Source organism: Podarcis filfolensis, assembly GCF_964270895.1.
Source record: "Podarcis filfolensis genome assembly, chromosome: 2".
NCBI lineage: Eukaryota > Metazoa > Chordata > Lepidosauria > Squamata > Lacertidae > Podarcis > Podarcis filfolensis.
The window spans coordinates 112,051,715-112,069,718 of record NC_139605.1 but is presented as its reverse complement, the minus strand read 5'-3'; the positions used below and the strand labels follow the sequence as shown (position 1 = coordinate 112,069,718).

General features: G+C 47.8%; 1 protein-coding gene across 3 annotated transcripts in view; it reads left to right on the top strand.

Annotated features, from left to right (window-relative positions):
* The window catches only part of ACVRL1 (activin A receptor like type 1), a 59,789-nt gene that overhangs the window by 28,388 nt on the left and 13,397 nt on the right, over window positions 1-18,004 (top strand). For all 3 annotated transcript variants that reach the window (XR_014544586.1, XR_014544587.1, XM_083599309.1), the window contains exons 5-9: window positions 1,482-1,581; window positions 4,098-4,244; window positions 5,561-5,836; window positions 7,356-7,553; window positions 16,767-16,897. Coding sequence is in view for 1 of the 3 variants with exons in the window: in XM_083599309.1 (XP_083455435.1) it covers window positions 1,482-1,581; window positions 4,098-4,244; window positions 5,561-5,836; window positions 7,356-7,553; window positions 16,767-16,897 (852 nt within the window). In the remaining 2 variants the exon portion in view is untranslated. The remainder of the gene's footprint in view (window positions 1-1,481; window positions 1,582-4,097; window positions 4,245-5,560; window positions 5,837-7,355; window positions 7,554-16,766; window positions 16,898-18,004) is intronic.

Genomic DNA, 18,004 nt, shown 5'->3' with positions numbered 1-18,004 from the left:
AGGTTTTGGCTTCCTAGTTGCGCTTCAAACCAGGATCGGTGCCAGCAGCTCCCAGAATCCTTAGGAAAGAATCCTTTGAGCCCAAACTTTCCAGCCCGTCCTCTCACTGATGGACCCTCCTTTAAAAAGAAATGCCTGGTGCTCTGATCTCTGCCGGGTATAGCTGGGAACAGCCGCCGTTTAAGATTCCCACAATGACCCTGGAATTAATTCACCCCAAGGCATTGTGGGAAAGTTAAATGGCAGGTAGACCACCTGCTCAGAGTACGGGCAGTCTATTGCTGCATGGGCCTGTGACTTTTCCCCTCATCCTGCTTTTCCTGTGGGAATTTAGTTCCCCTTTAGCAGAGTTTTGCTGAAGACGGCCCTGGGTCGCACTCCGGAAGGCAATTAAAGGCATAACAAATAGAGACACCATCCAAGAAATGTGTACCCCTTTCTTTAACCAAAATCAAGACCTTCTTATACCAACTGCTCAATGTTCTCAGTGAATGGGTTACATAAAGTAATGTATGTTGAATGTGAAGTCTATATCTAGAGACAATCAAACACCATTAAATTTACTGCTGGACATTTAATAGTTATTGCATTTGTTTAAAAATCAATTTTAAAAAAATAAATTAAATTAAAATTTGTTTTTGAAAAAGGCAGCCCTCGGTCGTTTGACACTTTAATTCTCTCTTTCCCACCTATAAAACTATGCAAGACACTCTCTTTTTAAATTTAAATAACATATGACTTGATGTACCTGCACTGGCAGATTAAATACAGTGGTACCTCGGGTTAAGTACTTAATTCGTTCCGGAGGTTCATTCTTAACCTGAAACTGTTCTTAACCTGAAGCACCACTTTAGCTAATGGGGCCTTCTGCTGCTGCCGCGCCGCCGGAGCACGATTTCTGTTCTCATCCTGAAGCAAAGTTCTTAACCTGAAGCATTATTTCTGAGTTAGCGGAGTCTGTAACCTGAAGCGTATGTAACCTGAAGCATATGTAACCTGAGGTACCACTGTATACAATTCAGGTAGGTGATACTTAAATTGCTAAAATATCTTACGTAGATTTGCATCTAAGGCTAACTAACATTCACACACCGAATGATACTCTGGCTCTGAGACAGGCAGCAACAAACCTGCTGCTCTAACTGTTAGGACTGTTCAACTAACTGCCATAACTATACCAACTGCCACAGAGTGTATGACGTCACAGAGTTCTACAGCGCCGGTTTTTGAAATCGGCGTTCTAGAGTAGAGCTTGTTTGGGACGAGAAAGGCAGATATTGAAAGCACTGAAATGATTCTCATGATTCTGATTCTGATTATTTGATTCTTTATGCAATTTCAGCCATAGATCTCAGGGTGGTTCTGTGACAAAGTGCATTGAATACGGCTTGGTAGATCCTTGTTAGCTGTTGCCATTTCCCTGAAGTGTGTCTCGCTTGCCGTCCCTCTGTGTGTCACCGCTTGTTTCAAATTGCATTTAGAACCTGCTGAACGATGACTGCACCACCGGGAGCGGCTCTGGGCTCCCTTTCCTCGTCCAAAGAACCGTGGCTCGGCAGATCAGCCTGGTTGAATGTGTTGGTAAGCAGCAAGAAACCCAGTGTGCAAATTGTCACCAACCGATAACTTCCTAACGCGTGTGAAAACAAAATCATATTTTCCAGCTCTCTCCTAAACTCTGGGCTCTCGAGCTATTCCTTAGCTCAGCATTGTGTGGAATTGCCATCACAAATAGCAAGCCCAAGAAAGATGGTGTTTTTCACACAGATTGTGCATTCAGTCCTGTTTAGGGAAGTTTTTTAAGTTTGATGTTTTGTCGCTTTCTAATTATTATTATTATTATTATTCTGTTGGGAGCCACCGAGAGTGGCTGGGGAAACCCAGCCAGATGGGCAGGGTAAAAATAATATATTATTATTATTATTATTATTATTATTATTATTATTATTATTATTATTATTTTATTTTCCATTTCTGTGACAAAACACACCTCTGAATCAAACACCAGTTTGGCTTCAAATGCTTACCTTAAAGGTGAATTTAATTTGTTCATGTGTTCAAGGATGTTTGTTTTTTTAAGCAAACTTTTTGAAAACAGTTCAAAAAACTATTCCAGGGACTGCAGGGAAGAGACAGGAGTTGCTGTCATGAGAGTTGGGCTTCTACACTTTTTACAGTGACTGAACTGGTACCTTCAGAACCGCTTTATCCATCACTCATTTTGAGTGAGGAAAAATTACATGTGTATTGACAGCAATAAGGCATCTTCTAAACGTTGTCTGTCTCTCATGCTCAGTTATGCAACTGACACCCTTCCAGTTTTCGATTCGGAACAGAAAATCCCATGCTCAAAGCCCAGATCCAATTAGCACAGTTGATATGACCACACCTTGTGCTGGCCTGTGGTTTTCTTCACGCCGTGGGAGACCTGTATTTTAGGGGAATGGACTGTCCAAATTGTTTAACACAAGCAAAAGTTGCCAGTTTTGCAGATCACCATAAACCAGGTCAGCTTGGGAGATCTCCATTATTACCCTTTACGCGGGTGGCACTGTTGGTTAAACCACATAGCCTAGAACTTGCCGATCAGAAGGTCGGCGGTTCAAATCCCCGCAACGGGGTGAGCGCCCGTTGCTCGGTCCCAGCTCCTGCCAACCTAGCAATTCGAAAGCACAGAGTGCAAGTAGATAAATAGGTACTGCTCCGGCGAGAAGGTAAACGGCGTTTCCGTGCACTGCTCTGGTTCGCCAGAAGTGGCTTAGTATAAAGCAAGATGAGCGCCGCAACCCCAGAGTCAGTCACGACTGGACCTAATGGTCAGGGGTCCCTTTACCTTTACCTTTACCCCATGTTTGCCTCGTGCTTAGGACTCCCCTGCTTTCTGCTATCTCTAGTAAGATGCATGAAGATGTTGACCCTGGGTGCAGGCGCGGAGGAAGGGGGGCGGTAGGGACGCCTCCCCAGGTGTCATCACTGAGGGGGGTGACATACAGCACGCCGCCCACCCACGACTCCCAAGTCTACCCCGAGCCGTTGGGCAAAGGGGCAGAGTTGCGCCGCTTTCCCAGTGGCCTTTCCCCCTTCCCCTTTCATTCTGACAGCTCAGGAGAGGCTTGGGAGTCACGGGTGGGCAGTGCGCCATCGCCCCCCACTCCCGGGCTGCTTCCTGGGGGGGGAGCCTCCCCCAAGCTGTCAAAAGGAAGAGGGAAGGGAGGAAGGCTACTGGCAAAGTGGTGCGGCTCCCTAAGGGCTCGCCCTCTGAAAGGCTCGCTGCGGTGCCCCTCTGGGACACTCGCCCCACCTCCCTGGAACGTTTGCCCCGCCCCCATGGCTCCGCCCCCATGTGCACAGCATGTGTGCCAGTCCAGGTGCCGGAACAGCTAGCTGCGCCTCTGCTTGGATGGCAATTCCCACATCGTCTCAGGCAAAAATGGATTCTGCATCTCAATGGCTGATGCCTGTGGCACAGGAAAAATAGATAGATAGATAGATAGATGATAGATAGATAGATAGATAGATAGATAGATAGATAAACTTTATTCGCATTAGCCGACGGCCATAGCAACATAAAACAAGCAATAGGTAAAAGGTAAAGGGACCCCTGATCATTTGGTTCAGTCGTGACCGACTCTGGGGTTGCGGCGCTCATCTCGCTTTATTGGCCGAGGGAGCCGGCATACAGCTTCCGGGTCATGTGGCCAGCATGACTAAGCCACTTCTGGCAAACCAGAGCGGCGCACGGAAACGCCGTTTACCTTCCCGCCGGAGCGGTACCTATTTATCTACTTGCACTTTGACGTGCTTTCAAACTGCTAGGTTGGTAGGAGCAGGGACCGAGCAACGGGAGCTCACCCTGTCGCAGGGATTCGAACCACCGACCTTCTGATCGGCAAGTCCTAGGCTCTGTGGTTTAACCCACAGCGCCACCCGCGTCCCTAAAACAAGCAATATATACAATTAAAAAGACAACAATGGGTAAAAGGAAAGATGTATGCTAACATTCTTTAGTGTATGTTTATGCACCAGCTCAGGATGATGAACCTAGATGGAGGTAAGCAAAACCTCGTGTGAAAACTGTCACCCCCCACCCCCAACAGGCAAAGGACGATATGGGGAGGTGTGGCGTGCTACGTGGCATGGGGAAAATGTGGCGGTCAAGATCTTCTCGTCCCGGGATGAGCAGTCATGGTTCCGTGAGACAGAGATCTACAACACAGTGCTGCTGAGGCATGACAACATCTTAGGTGAGCAGAAATGGGGCGGTTTTTCCAGACATGTCAGCACAGATAAATCAGTATTGTCAATCCTTTCTTTTTTTAAGCCAGAGTGCAGTTCTGACACCTTTTATTTTTAAAAAAGCACTAAATATATATACAGTGGAACCTTGATTCTTGAATGCCTTGGTACTCGAACGTTTCAGCTCCCGAACGCTGAAAACCCAGAAGTAAGTGTTTTGGCTTTTGATTATTGTTCGGAAGCCGAATGTCTGATGCAGCTGTTGGCTATTGTTTGCAGGGCGCCTGCGCTATTCAGAAGCCGCACCTTGGTTTTCGAACGTTTCGGAAGTCAAACGGACTTCTAGAACGGATTACGTTTGAGAACCAAGGTACCACTGTATATATAGTCTTCAAAATTTACAACCTTTGAATTTTGCAGTTCATTTCTCTAACCATGTAACGTGTACAGAAATGAATATACTAGGGCAAAGTGCATAAAAATGCATGTGCTTGGGAAGATAACATACAGAAGTACATTGTATTAGGGGAAAATATGAATGTGCTTTGCAGAATGTATATATTGGGCAAAATTGCCACAAAAATCTGTATATTAGAAGAAATAAGCCCTAAAATTCTGCTGAATTTTAATAGGTGCTTTTGAAAACAGAGGTCACAAACCAGTACGGAAAGGTTGAAAACTCCAGATTGGAAAAATGAAGAACTGAGCAAAACCGAAACGGCAGTATTTGTCCATCCCTACCTCACATCTCCTTTATTTTCTCCTCCTTCTGCCTCTGTGCAGTCACAGATAGCAAACCTGGGAGATGCCTCTGTTTGGAATCGTGAAGAATGAGTTTGAGGCCTACTGCCCGTCAGAGCAGAGAATTGGGGATAATGGGCTGTGCGTCTAACAGCATAGCATCTATTCTCAGTTCACCAATGCCCTCCTTCAGTTTTTACTTTTGTCTGCTCCTCTGCAATCCCTTCCTAGTTATCCTAGCTCAGGCATAGGCAAACTCGGCCCTCCAAATGTTCTGGGACTACAACTTCCATCATCCCTGACCACTGGTCCTGTAAGCTAGGGATGATGGGAGTTGTAGTCCCAAAAAACATCTGGAGGGCTGAATTTGCCTATGCCTGTCCTAGCTTCACCTTTTTCTGCTTCTCTCCCTTTCTCCTCCATCCTTCTTATTTCGCCTCCCCCTCATTCTCACAACCCCCTCCTAAAATTTCCTTAGGGCAAAACGGGCAGCCATTTTGCATTTCTTTCTGAAGCCCCTTGATCATTCATGCCCTTGTGTGGGGTCCACTCCTGATTTCTGCCCTCCTTCAACCGACCGCAGGATTCATTGCCTCCGACATGACCTCCAGGAACTCCAGCACCCAGCTATGGCTGATCACCCACTACCATGAGCACGGCTCCCTCTACGACTACCTTCAGCACATGGCACTGGATGTGGAGAGCTGCCTGCTCTTCGCCAACTCCATCATCTGCGGCCTCCTCCATCTCCACGTGGAGATCTTTGGTACCCAGGGCAAGCCAGCCATTGCTCACCGGGACCTAAAAAGTAGGAACATCTTAGTCAAGAACAACAAGCAATGCTGCATTGCTGATCTGGGTAAGTAGACTTTAGGTGCTGAGGTGGGGCACTGGAAATGCTGCTCCAACCTCTGCTTAAGGAATTAGGAAGCTTTTGAGGGGAAGAAGAGAGTCACGGGGAAGTCTGACTCTTGTATCTTCTGAGTGATGAAAAAGAAAGGTAAAGGACCCCTGGATGGTTAAGTCCAGTCAAAGGCAACTCTGGGGTTGCGGCGCTCATCTCACTTTCAGGCCGAGGGAGCCGGCGTTTGTCCACAGACAGCTTTCCGGGTCATGTGGCCAGCATGACTAAACCGCTCTGGCGCAACGGAAACCAGAGCGCATGGAAACGCTGTTTATCTTCCCACTGCCGTGGTACCTATTTATCTACTTGAACTGGTGTGCTTTCGAACTGCTAGGTGGGCAGGAGCTGGGACAGAGCAACGGGAGCTCAACCCGTCGCAGGGTTTCTAACCGCCGACCTTCTGATCGGCAAGCTCAAGATGCTCAGTGGTTTAGTCCACAGCACCACCTGCGCCCCCTTTCCAAGTGATTACACACAAGCGGGCACACAGAAAGGCAGGCAGGTGGGCTGCTAGCCAGGGGCGGAGCTACGTGCCCCGGCACCATGGGATGGGGCTAGCTGCCAGCACGGCGAGTGGGGGGGCACTGTTTGCCACCTGCGCCAGTGTCGACCCTAGCGGCATGCCGCCCGTGCAGCGAGCATCCGGGGTGCTGCCCATGCCACAAGCATGGGGGGGTGGCATGGCGATGTCACCTGCCATCATTGCTGGTACCCGGTGCGCACCACAGACCCCCCACCCTCCTTCCTCCATCAGTGCTGCCAGCCACTCCAAGCCAGAATGGAGAGGTGTGGTTTTCGTGTAGGGATGTGAATAGTTGCTAGGTGAGGGTATATTTATTGGCTATTATCCTTCCTCGTGTTTGTGAGTGCAGCAGAGTGTGTCCCTTTGCAGCTTAAAAGGGAAGCTTAGATAGGCTAGTTTTAGCCTTTTAGCAATCCAGGGTGCTTTAAGGCAGACTGGATTCTCCTGCTATTCCCCCCCTTTCCCCCTCGCTTAAAACAATAATCACACAAACAGTCTTGTAAAATGTGAAAATAACATTTACTCACTCAGAATACTTGTTGATGAGTAACAAATACAGTGGTACCTCGGGTTACATACGCTTCAGGTTACATACGCTTCAGGTTACACACTCTGCTAACTCAGAAATAGTGCTTCAGGTTAAGAACTTTGCCTCAGGATAAGAACAGAAATCAGGCTCTGGCGGCGCGGCGGCAGCAGGAGGCCCCATTAGCTAAAGTGGTGCTTCAGGTTAAGAACCGTTTCAGGTTAAGAACGGACCTCTGGAACGAATTAAGTACTTAACCCGAGGTACCACTGTACAGCAGCTTTGTTCAGACAGACTTAAAACAGTAATTCAGTTACTAGTATATGCTTTAGTCTTAGCATAAGTTGGCAGGATGTTGTAACAGGTTCATCAGTTGCCATCATAGACCAGCATTCTTCTAACCACTGGCACTGTTTCTCCCTCAGGTCTGGCAGTCATGCATTCCCAGAGCAGCGACTACTTGGACATTGGCAACAACCCAAGGGTGGGCACAAAACGTTACATGGCGCCTGAAGTTTTAGATGAACAGATTCAAATGGACCGCTTTGAATCCTTCAAGCGGACCGACATTTGGGCATATGGCCTCGTCCTCTGGGAGATAGCCCGGAGAACTGTCGTTAACGGTAAGGGGACCATTAATTCAAGGTTAAAATATAATGAAGTTGTTTCGTCAATCCCACTCTTCTTACGATGGCCATAAATGACTTCTTTCTGACTCCCTAGCCCAGAGATGGGAAACCTGTGGCTGTCCATATGTTGTTGGACTGCTGGCTCTTCAACCTTGTCCTAAGCCATAGCATGTGGCTTGTTTTCCAAGCTTTTCTCTAAAAACATGTTAAGCATTTTTAACCAGTTCATTAACCAAAAGGGCTCCCGGAGTGGCTTACATCAGATCAGCAAAAGCAGTAACAGTCCCTGCTGTCTTATTAGATCAGGGACTCAGCTATACAGCTGCAAATCAAACCTTTTAAGTGTGTTGTAAAGTGCATTATACAAATGTGACACTAGATGGCGATTGTGAGCTATGGCATAGTCAATATATTTTTCAAAGTGGTTTTTTTAAAAAGCATTCTCACAACGTTTTTTATATGTGTCTAGATTCCTACCAGGACATCCAAAGTCCCATCTGGACTCCCCCCACCCCGCCAGCAAATACCTCTGGAACATTCTGTCTCCATCCCATAGCAAGTGACCATGTGCATTTTACCATTCTATGCAGTGCTCGGCTTCTGGTATGATGCCTCTCTCCTCTGTTGGAGGCAGCATGTCTCTGAACATCAGTGGCTGGGACTCAGAAGTGTGGAGAATGCTGTTGTGCTTAGATCCTGTTTGTGGGTTTCTCATAGGGGCACCCGGTTCGTGTGCTCTGTGGGTCTTCATCTGTCCCTGGCCAGAGTCACGTGGAGTGCTGTGCGCCCAGCTTTGCAATCTCCAATGATCAGCTGAATGCTGGCATTTTGCAAACTGTGCCTTTTCCTGCACGGTTTTATTTCAAACCATGCGGGCAAAAAACAGGTCCGTCCCCCACAAATCATGCTGGCATGTGATTGAAAGGTGCGTGGGTCAGGGAGATCAAGATCTGTCTCCCCTATCCAGATCCAGTTTCCCGCCCCTGCTGTAACATCTCACACAGCCAGCCTGCCTAAATTGTCAATTTGGGATTGAAAATAGCAGCTGCAGCCAGGGAATGCAAAGGGGAGGACAGCCATACACCACCATCTCCCTTTGCATTTGGCTCCCTGCACAGAAATAATCACTAATCAGGCTTGTTAATGCGAAGGCTTTCGGCTGGTCTAGTTGGATGGAGGCTTCTCTTTTATTTTCCTTTTCCACGCGAATGATTAGCTGTAAATTATAAACACTGTAATCTAGTGTCAGCGCCAGGCTTACTGATTAAAGGGACCATTAGACTCAATCAGCACTTTGTTTGTTCAGCTCTGATTAGGAAACAAGCAGCATCGCAGCTCAGTCTGGCAATGGGCCACATCCATGGAACTTCTGCTATCCCCCAGCCAATCCTGCAGGGGAATCGCAGCAAAGCCTTCATAAGGATGCAGAGGCCTCCGAGAAACGGCTTCTTGTCCTGTTTCTCCCCGTATGCATTCATGTAGGAAAGAGGCCAGAACCTGATCTTCGCTAGGGACCTTTGCAGGGTGAAAATGGTGCTGTGCAATTCTCATACCCTCCGACATTTCTCCGAAGGAAATAGGGACATTTATTCCATACCTTCCAACATTTATCCAGTGAAAGTTTTGCTGTTTAGTCGTGTCCGACTCTTTGTGACCCCATGGACCAGAGCACGCCAGGCACTTCTGTCTTCCACTGCCTCCGCAGTTTGGTCAAACCCATGCTGGTAGCTTCGAGAGCACTGTCCAACCATCTCGTCCTCTGTTGTCCCCTTCTCCTTGTGCCCTCCATCTTTCCCAACATCAGGGTCTTTTCCAGGGAGTCTTCTCTTCTCATGAGGTGGCCAAAGTATTGGAGTCTCAGCTTCAGGATCTGTCCTCCCAGTGAGCCCTCAGGGCTGATTTCCTTCAGAATGGATCGGTCTGATCTTCTTGCAGTCCATGGGACTCTCAAGAGTCTCCTCCAACACCATAATTCAAAAGCATCTATTCTTTGGCGATCAGCCTTCTTTATGGTCCAGCTCTCACTTCCATACATCACTACTGGGAAAACCATAGCTTTAACTATACAGACCTTTGGCGGCAAGGTGATGTCTCTGCTTTTAACGTCCTAAGGAAAAGCGGGACATTCCAGGATCAAAGCAGAAACCTGGATGGCTTCCGTAAATCCAATGGTTACACAACATTGTCAGCTAGGGGTTGTTGTTCTGCACTTTACAACACAATTTCCCATCATTTTTCGTATCTTAATTGCACTGGAAGGTGCTCGATAACAGCGAGATATTGTACAACTCAGAAAACCCATCTGGAAGCATCTTAGATGACCCTGGGCCAATCATTTTTTCATAGCCTAACATACTTCACAAGGTTGTTAGGAGGATAAACTGTGGGTTAAGGGAGACCCATGTGCACTGCCCTGAGCTCTTTAGAGAAAGGAGCTACATTATTTATTATTAGTAATAATAAACCCATCCCAATCTCTTGCCCATAGAGAAGGTATTGGAGGCACAGTCTGCCTGATACTAAGGTCCAAGATTCAGAACTATGCGTCCTGAAATCATGATGTTAACTTGTTCCTGTGGCTTGGATTCTTCTCAGTTTACAATGATGTCAGCCAGGGTTCACCCTGACCTTTCCCTGTGGGGAATTTCTATTACAGGTGAAGCAGCAGTTTGCTAATTCTCAGCCCTACCTGCCCCCAGAAATGAGAGGCTGAAAAGAAAACACTTGTTAATTAAAAAGCAAAAAGAATCTCCTAGTCAAAGCACAGATTGGCTGGGCTAATCCTATATCTCTCTTTTGGAATAGGCACTGCCCATTAATAAGCCTATTATATTCACAGTGCACGACCTTAATTGGATGCCTGTTAACTGTTAAGTGCCTAATGTGACTATATGCCTGCACACATATGCCGGCAGAAACACACACAATCTCTACCAAATGTGGACTCCTATACAAAAAAATATAGAGAAATCGTTGCTTGCTTCGATTACTATTTTGATGGGCCTGATCAACCACTGCCTTGACAGTTCTTTTTTTAGTTATAACAAGACACAGTGTGACATTTCGCTGGGCACTGGAGCAATCCATATTTAAGAAACCCAGAAAACACCATGTCAGCGAGCCCCAAATGGTTAAAGTCTCCAGTGCTAAAGACATATGGAGCCAATTAGCATTGGAATGGATTAACAAACAAAAGACCAGCTGCCAGAGGTTCTAGGTGAGAGGAGAATTTGGCCACCAGGTGGCGCCAAAGGCACAAGGCTTTAGGAACAATGAACCTGGCCTCTTGCCCTTTGGTTGGCAACCCCTTGAAAATAACTTGTCGGAGTTGGAGACTAGTTTGAGCTTTGGGGGGGAGTGGCTGCACCCTGGTCAGCCTCGCAGGACCATTGGCCCGGGTGACACTTCCTGCTGAGTTCTGCAACCAAATCCTTTTTCGTTATGGGGTTTTGTAAGCTTAGAAAAAAAGGCAAGTCGTCTTCTTCTTTGGAGATCACTCGTAGCCGAGTAAGATTGTCCTCCATAAACACGGTCTTAACAGTGAGTCCGTCAGTGACTGTGGAGGCCAATTCTGGATCCACACGTCCTTCCACAGTGGAGACATTGGTTTCTGGGTGGGAGCTGATCACGGTGAGGGTTTGCCAAGCGTGTCTTCCTCTTGGCACGTTTCTCCCTTTTGTCCTGGGTTCGAGCGTCTTCAAAGACCATGACGCCTTTGGTAAAGGCTGTTCTCCAACTGGAGCGCTCGCAGGCCAGTGTTTCCCAGTTGTCGGTGTTTATACTACATTTTTTAGATTTGCCTTGAGAGGCAAAAGAAAACTTCTTTTTTTGACCACTAGCATTACGCTTTCCATATTTAAATTCGGAATAGAGTAGTTGTTTTGGGAGACGATAATCAGGCTTCTTCCAGCCAAAGATATCTTGGGATATGTCAGTCTATAGCAGAGCTTTCCAAACTTTTCATGTTGGTGGTGACACACTTTTTTAGACATGCATCATTTCGCGACGCAGTAATTCAGTTTTACTAGCAAAACAGGCTTTAAACTAACCCTTTTCCAGCCCTGGGAGGAGCACAGGGAGCATTTGCAGGACACACCTACACACTGCGGCCGACACACTAATGTGTCAGCAAACTTTTTCAGCAGGGGGCCAGTCCGCTGTCCCTCAGACCTTGTGGGGGGCCGGACTATATTTTGAAAAGAAAAAAAAAATGTAAGAGCACCACGAGCACTGCTTACCTGTGTCTTGCGAGCGGCAGGGGCTGGTGGCAGCGGAGGGCCGATGAGCGGCGCACGAAAGGGCTGCGGAGAGGGGCTGCTTAAAATGGCGGCTACTTGAGTGCTGCTGCTGCTGGCAATAACAAAGCCCAGCCCCCTTCCTCCTCTAGGCAGGGCGGGGAGAAGCCAGGAGGAGGGAGGGAGGAGGCGCTGCCACCACCCTATGAGGGAGAGGGAAAGAACGCGCGCACTGGTGATCCACGTGGTGATTCCCGGACTGTCTGTGGGCCGGATCCAGAAGGCAATTGGGCCTGATCCGGCCCGTGGACCTTAGTTTGCCTAGTAAAGGTAAAGGGACCCCTGACCATTAGGTCCAGTCGTGACCGACTCTGGGGTTGTGGCGCTCATCTCGCTTTATTGGCCGAGGGAGCCGGCGTACAGCTTCCGGGTCATGTGGCCAGCATGACTAAGCTGCTTCTGGTGAACCAGAGCAGCGCACGGAAACGCCGTTTACCTTCCCGCCGGAGCGGTACCTATTTATCTACTTGCACTTTGACGTTCTTTCGAACTGCTAGGTTGGCAGGAGCTGGGATCGAGCAACGGGAGCTCACCCTGTCACGGGGATTCGAACCGCCAACCTTCTGATCAGCAAGTCCTAGGCTCTGTGGTTTAACCCACAGCGCCACCGTGTCCCTCCTTAGTTTGCCTACCCATGCACTAATGTGTCACAACACACAGTTTGGAAAGCGCTGGTCTTTAGCCGGACATTTTATTGGATTCCAGAAATGCCCCACGTCTTAGCGTTTCAGATCTGGATTTCCTGCTGCCAAACAAGCCACCTGTATTGTCAAATTTGGCTAGGGTGTGTGCCAGTGGCGTAGCGCGGGTTGTCAGCACCCGGGGCAAGGCAAGTAATTTGCGCCCCCTAACCCGTGGATTTGCGCCCCCTAACCCGTGGATTTGCGCCCCCTAACCCATGGATTTGCCCTAACCCCAGATGTTGCGCCCGGTGCGGCCCGCCCCCCCTGCACCCCCCACGCTACGCCACTGGTGTGTGCAAATAGCAAAAGACTATAATTTTGCACCCGCCAGCCATAGATTATTCCATGGCTTAATATCACAGTTTGTCACTGCCTGCAGTAGATTACATGGACATGTTTTCCCCGTGATATTGGAACAAGATTAAGATATCAGTGCCATCAGCAATCACTGTGACAAGCTTACACCCAGCAAAGTTCAAAGCAGCTCTTTACAACTGCTGTAGCACGAGCCCTTTATGACCTTTTCCTTGCTAGTAGTTCTCAAAATTGTGTTTGTTTCTTTTTGGAACTAAGAGGCATTTTGGTGATAAGGACCTTAGAATTCTCATGAAACATTACTGCCACTGTTCACCATTTTTCTGTATCTTTTCTACACCCCTGTCCATCAAACACCACTCAAAACTTTTCCAAACATGCACTTCAGATAAAGGCTCAGAAACACATGTTGAAAAAGCAACATTATGAAGTCACCAGAGTGGTGCTAGCCCACATGTTCAATATACACCCATCTCCAAATGGGCTTGAACTGTGTTGTTGTACCCGGCCATCAAGAATACAGCAAGGGTTTTTTCATGTTAGGGTTCACATTGGCTGTCATGGTATAGACACTGCTCAGCAGAGGTTCTCTCGGGATTTCTGTAAATCTTACGTATGTCTCTGTCCAAAAATTATGGTGCTGCTCTTTGGCCAACAACCTTTAAGAGCAACTCACAAATTACAGAACAGTTTTGCATCCAGATCTAAAATAATGCAAAAGAGTAATACAGTGGTACCTTAGGTTACAGACGCTTCAGGTTACAGACTCCGCTAACCCAGAAATAGTACCTCAGGTTAAGAACTTTGCTTCGGGATGAGAACAGAAATCGTGCAGCAGCGGCGCAGCGGCAGCGGGAGCCCCATTAGCTAAAGTGGTGCTTCAGGTTAAGAACAGTTTTAGGTTAAGAACGGACCTCCAGAACAAATTAAGTTCTTAACCCGAGGTACCACTGTAAAAACAGCAGAAATAATCTGAGGCACCACTTTAAAACCAGCTGGCTGATATGCTGGAATACTTGCACTGGCGGAGGAACGGGGGGGGGGGGGAGGGCCGTAAACGGCGTTTCCGTGTGCTGCTCTGGTTCGCCAGAAGTGGCTTAGACATGCTGGCCACATGACCCGGAAGCTGTACGCCAGCTCCCTCGTCCAATAAAGCGAGATGAGCGCTGCAACCCCAGAGTCGGCCACGACTGGACCTAGTGGTCAGGGGTCCTTTAAGAGATCATGCCACATTTTCCCATGAGTGCCAAGTGGATTCCTGCCACAGTCTGAACAATTTATGTATTCAGTAAACATTTGCCATATATTATAAAAGGAATTTGGTGGTGCTTGCCCTTTGCCGCTCTCACCTGGCATGTTAGTTTTTCAGCTAATGCTATTGACCATACTCTGTTATATCAAGAATCAATGTTCAACCCATCACCGGTTTTCCAACATCTGGCTATCTCCATACGAGCAACAGTCAGTAGAAAGGCTGAAAGGTCATCATTAGCATAATTATGAGCAGACGGGATCCTGGTGCTTTCTAAAATGGGCATGGTCTCTTCTTTCTCAAATTAACGCTACATACCTGATGATGCTGTACATGCACCGCAGGTAGCAACAGAAAATATATCTGCTTGAAGCCCTGCTCCCCACAAATCATTGCCTGTGTGTTTCAGGCTTTGAAAATCATCTCACAGCTAGTTTCTGGTAGGGCTTCAGGCATGGAGACCAACAGCAGGTGGCGCCAAAGCCAATGACAGGTGAAGCCATCCTAATTCTAGTCCCATCCCCCCTCCTTCTCTTTGCTGAGTTCCACAAGAAGCAACATTGAGATGATGGAGGAGGAGGAATGTGACAGGCATTGCTGCCCTCTGCACTGCTTGTTAGAAAAACGCAGGTAAGTGGGGCCTGTCTGAGGCCACCAGACTGAGGTTGGTGGGGCAGTTCCCCAGTCAGCCACAGGGGTCAGCAAACTTTTTCAGCAGGGGGCCGGTCCACTGTCCCTCAAACCTTGTGGGGGGATGGACTATTTAAAAAAATAAAATGAACGAATTCCTGTGCCCCACAAATAACCCAGAGATGCATTTTAAATAAAAGCACACATTCTACTCATGTAAAAACTCACTGATTTCCGAACCGTCCGCGGGCCAGATTTAGAAGGCGATTGGACCGGATCCAGCCCCCGGGCCTTAGTTTGCCTACCCGTGGCCTAGTGGAACAGCCTGCACTGTGAAAGATACAAACAAGCTGCTGTCACCTGCTTCTCACTGTCCCTAATATAATGGCCACCAAAAACTTAACACAGGCATATCAGAACATTCAGGGTCTTACTACTTTATCAGATCCCTTTATGCTTCGAACAGAATTTGTGTGGAGCTGATAGCATGCTTGGTGGATTCCCACAGGATGGGGCAGCGCTGGGATAAAGAGCTGCTAAACCAGGGGTAGGCAACCTAAGGTTTGTGGGCCGGATCTAGCCCAATCTCCTTCCCAATCCGGCCTGCAGACGATCTGGGAATCAGCGTGTTTTTACATGCGTAGAATGTGTCCTTTTATTTAAAATGCATCTCTGGGTTATTTGTGGGGCATAGGAATTTGTTCATTTTTTTCCCCAAAATATAGTCCGGCCCCCCACATGGTCTGAGGGACGGTGGACCAACCCACAGCTGAAAAAGGTTGCTGACCCCTGAGCTAAAGCTTTGCTCCCATTAAGGTCTGCATGCCTTTGGCCATCAACATGACACAAGTTCCTACCTTCGCCGGGGTTTTCCAAACACAGGAAATGATTTGAAGCGCTTTACTTGCTTCTCCAAACGGTTTTGACAGCTGCCGAAAGGAACAGCAGCCAGATAGGTTCGGTATAACTTTTCCCAGGCGACATTAGCAAACATATTGTTTTAAAGTTGCACAATTGAATACACAAAGCATCCTTAATATGCTGACAGATGAAACACTCATCATCGCTGTAAAGGTTATTTCTGTGGATTAAGGCTTTCCATGATGATATGGTGATGACAGGAAGGGAGAGGGGGAGGGTTTCAGCGAGGTCATGTATATTTCAAGGGGCCCCTAGAGGTATATTGTATCTCTGTACCCCCTGCTGAATTATTGTCAGTGGAGACTACACAACCAAGTTTCAGAAATGTACCTTCCTTGCAACATTCTCTCATATGGGAGAAAGTAAAGAGATTCACTTAGAGAAACCATCACTGCTAAACCTGTCCTGTGTTCCTAGTGACACCATTGTCTAGTGTGATAGACTCCTTTTGTGTGTATCCCCCAGCCAGATTGCAGACCATTTCCCCATAGAAGTGAAAGGGAAATGGAACCTTCTGTTTGGATCAACATATCCCTCTGTCTAGGGACGCGGGTGGCGCTGTGGGTTAAACCACAGAGCCTAGGACTTGCCGATCAGAAGGTCGGCGGTTCGAATCCCCGCGACGGGGTGAATTCCCGTTGCTCGGTCCCTGCTCCTGCCAACCTAGCAGTTCGAAAGCACGTCAAAGTGCAAGTAGATAAATAAGTACCGCTCCGGCGGGAAGGTAAACGGCGTTTCCATGCACTGCTCTGGTTCGCCAGAAGTGGCTTAGTCATGCTGGCCATACGACCCGGAAGCTGTACGCCGCTCCCTCAGCCAATAAAGCGAGATGAGCGCCGCAACCCCAGAGTCAGACACGACTGGACCTAAGGTCAGGGGTCCCTTTACCTTATCCCTCTGTCTGCAAATCCTCACCCTGTGTGCCATTTCTCGTTCTCAAGTTTAGCTTGGGGCCTGCAGCAGACCAAGGTACATACTGCACACATTTGCAGATGAGTTAGACAGTTTGGTGTACAGCAATATGGATGGAATGCCCTATAGATCTGCACACCCTGACCTTAAACATTTCTCTCTCTCCCCCTCCCTGTTGCTCCATCTTTTCATATCGCAGGGATTGTCGAAGATTACAAGCCTCCTTTCTTTGACATGGTGCCAATTGACCCCAGCTTTGATGATATGAAGAAAGTGGTTTGCATCGACCAACAGACGCCCACCATCCCAAATCGGTTGTACTCAGACGTGGTGAGTGATACAGCGTGAAGACTCGCTTTGTTTTAAGTAGGGAGGGTCTCTATGCAGCCGAGGGGAGGAGACCAGCGAGCCAGGTCTCTATCTCTTGCCCTGTACTCCACCTTTATAAGGAAACAAGAAGAGTGTTTAACATCATAGCTGGATGTGAACTGGGCTTCCATGTCAAATCGAGGGACCCAGTCACAGGGGAAACTGAGCGGCACCTTCTGTGCCAAGAGAGAAAGGATGTTCATAACATCTAAGATGTCAGTCTGCAGCCTCAGGTCACATCTACACCATACGTTTAATGCACAAGAATCCCATGCAAGAATCCTGGAAACTGTAGTTCATTAAGGGTGCTGGGAATTATAGTTCTGCAAGGGTAAACTACAGTTTCCAGAACTCTTTGGGGGAAGCCATGTGCTTTAAATCTAAGGGGAGCCTGTGTTGCATTGTAGCTTTGAAAATACCCATTCCTGAAGACACACATAAGTAGCTTCTCCTACCTGTTCTTACCTTGGTCATGCTTGCTGGTTGTTGTTGTTGTTTAGTTGTTTAGTCATGTCCGACTCTTCGTGACCCCCTGGGCCAGACCACGCCAGGCACTCCTGTCTTCCACTGCCTCCCGCAGTTTGGTCAAACCCATGCTGGTAGCTTCGAGAACACTGTCCAACCATCTCGTCCTCTGTCATTCCCTTCTCCTTGTGCCCTCCATCTTTCCTAACATCAGGGTCTTTTCCAGGGAGTCTTCTCTTCTCATGAGGTGGCCAAAGTATTGGAGTCTCAGCTTCAGGATCTGTCCTTCCAGTGAGCACTCAGGGCTGATTTCTTTAAGAATGGATAGGTTTGATCTTCTTGCAGTCCATGGGACTCTCAAGAGTCTCCTCCAGCACCATAATTCAAAAGCATCAATTCTTCGGCGATCTGCCTTCTTTATGGTCCAGCTCTCATACATCACTACTGGGAAAACCATAGCTTTAACTATACAGACCTTTGTCGGCAAGGTGATGTCGCTGCTTTTTAAGATGCCGTCTAGGTTTGTCATTGCTTTTCTCCCAAGAAGCAGGCGTCTTTTAATTTCGTGGCTGCTGTCACCATCTGCAGTGATCATGGAGCCCA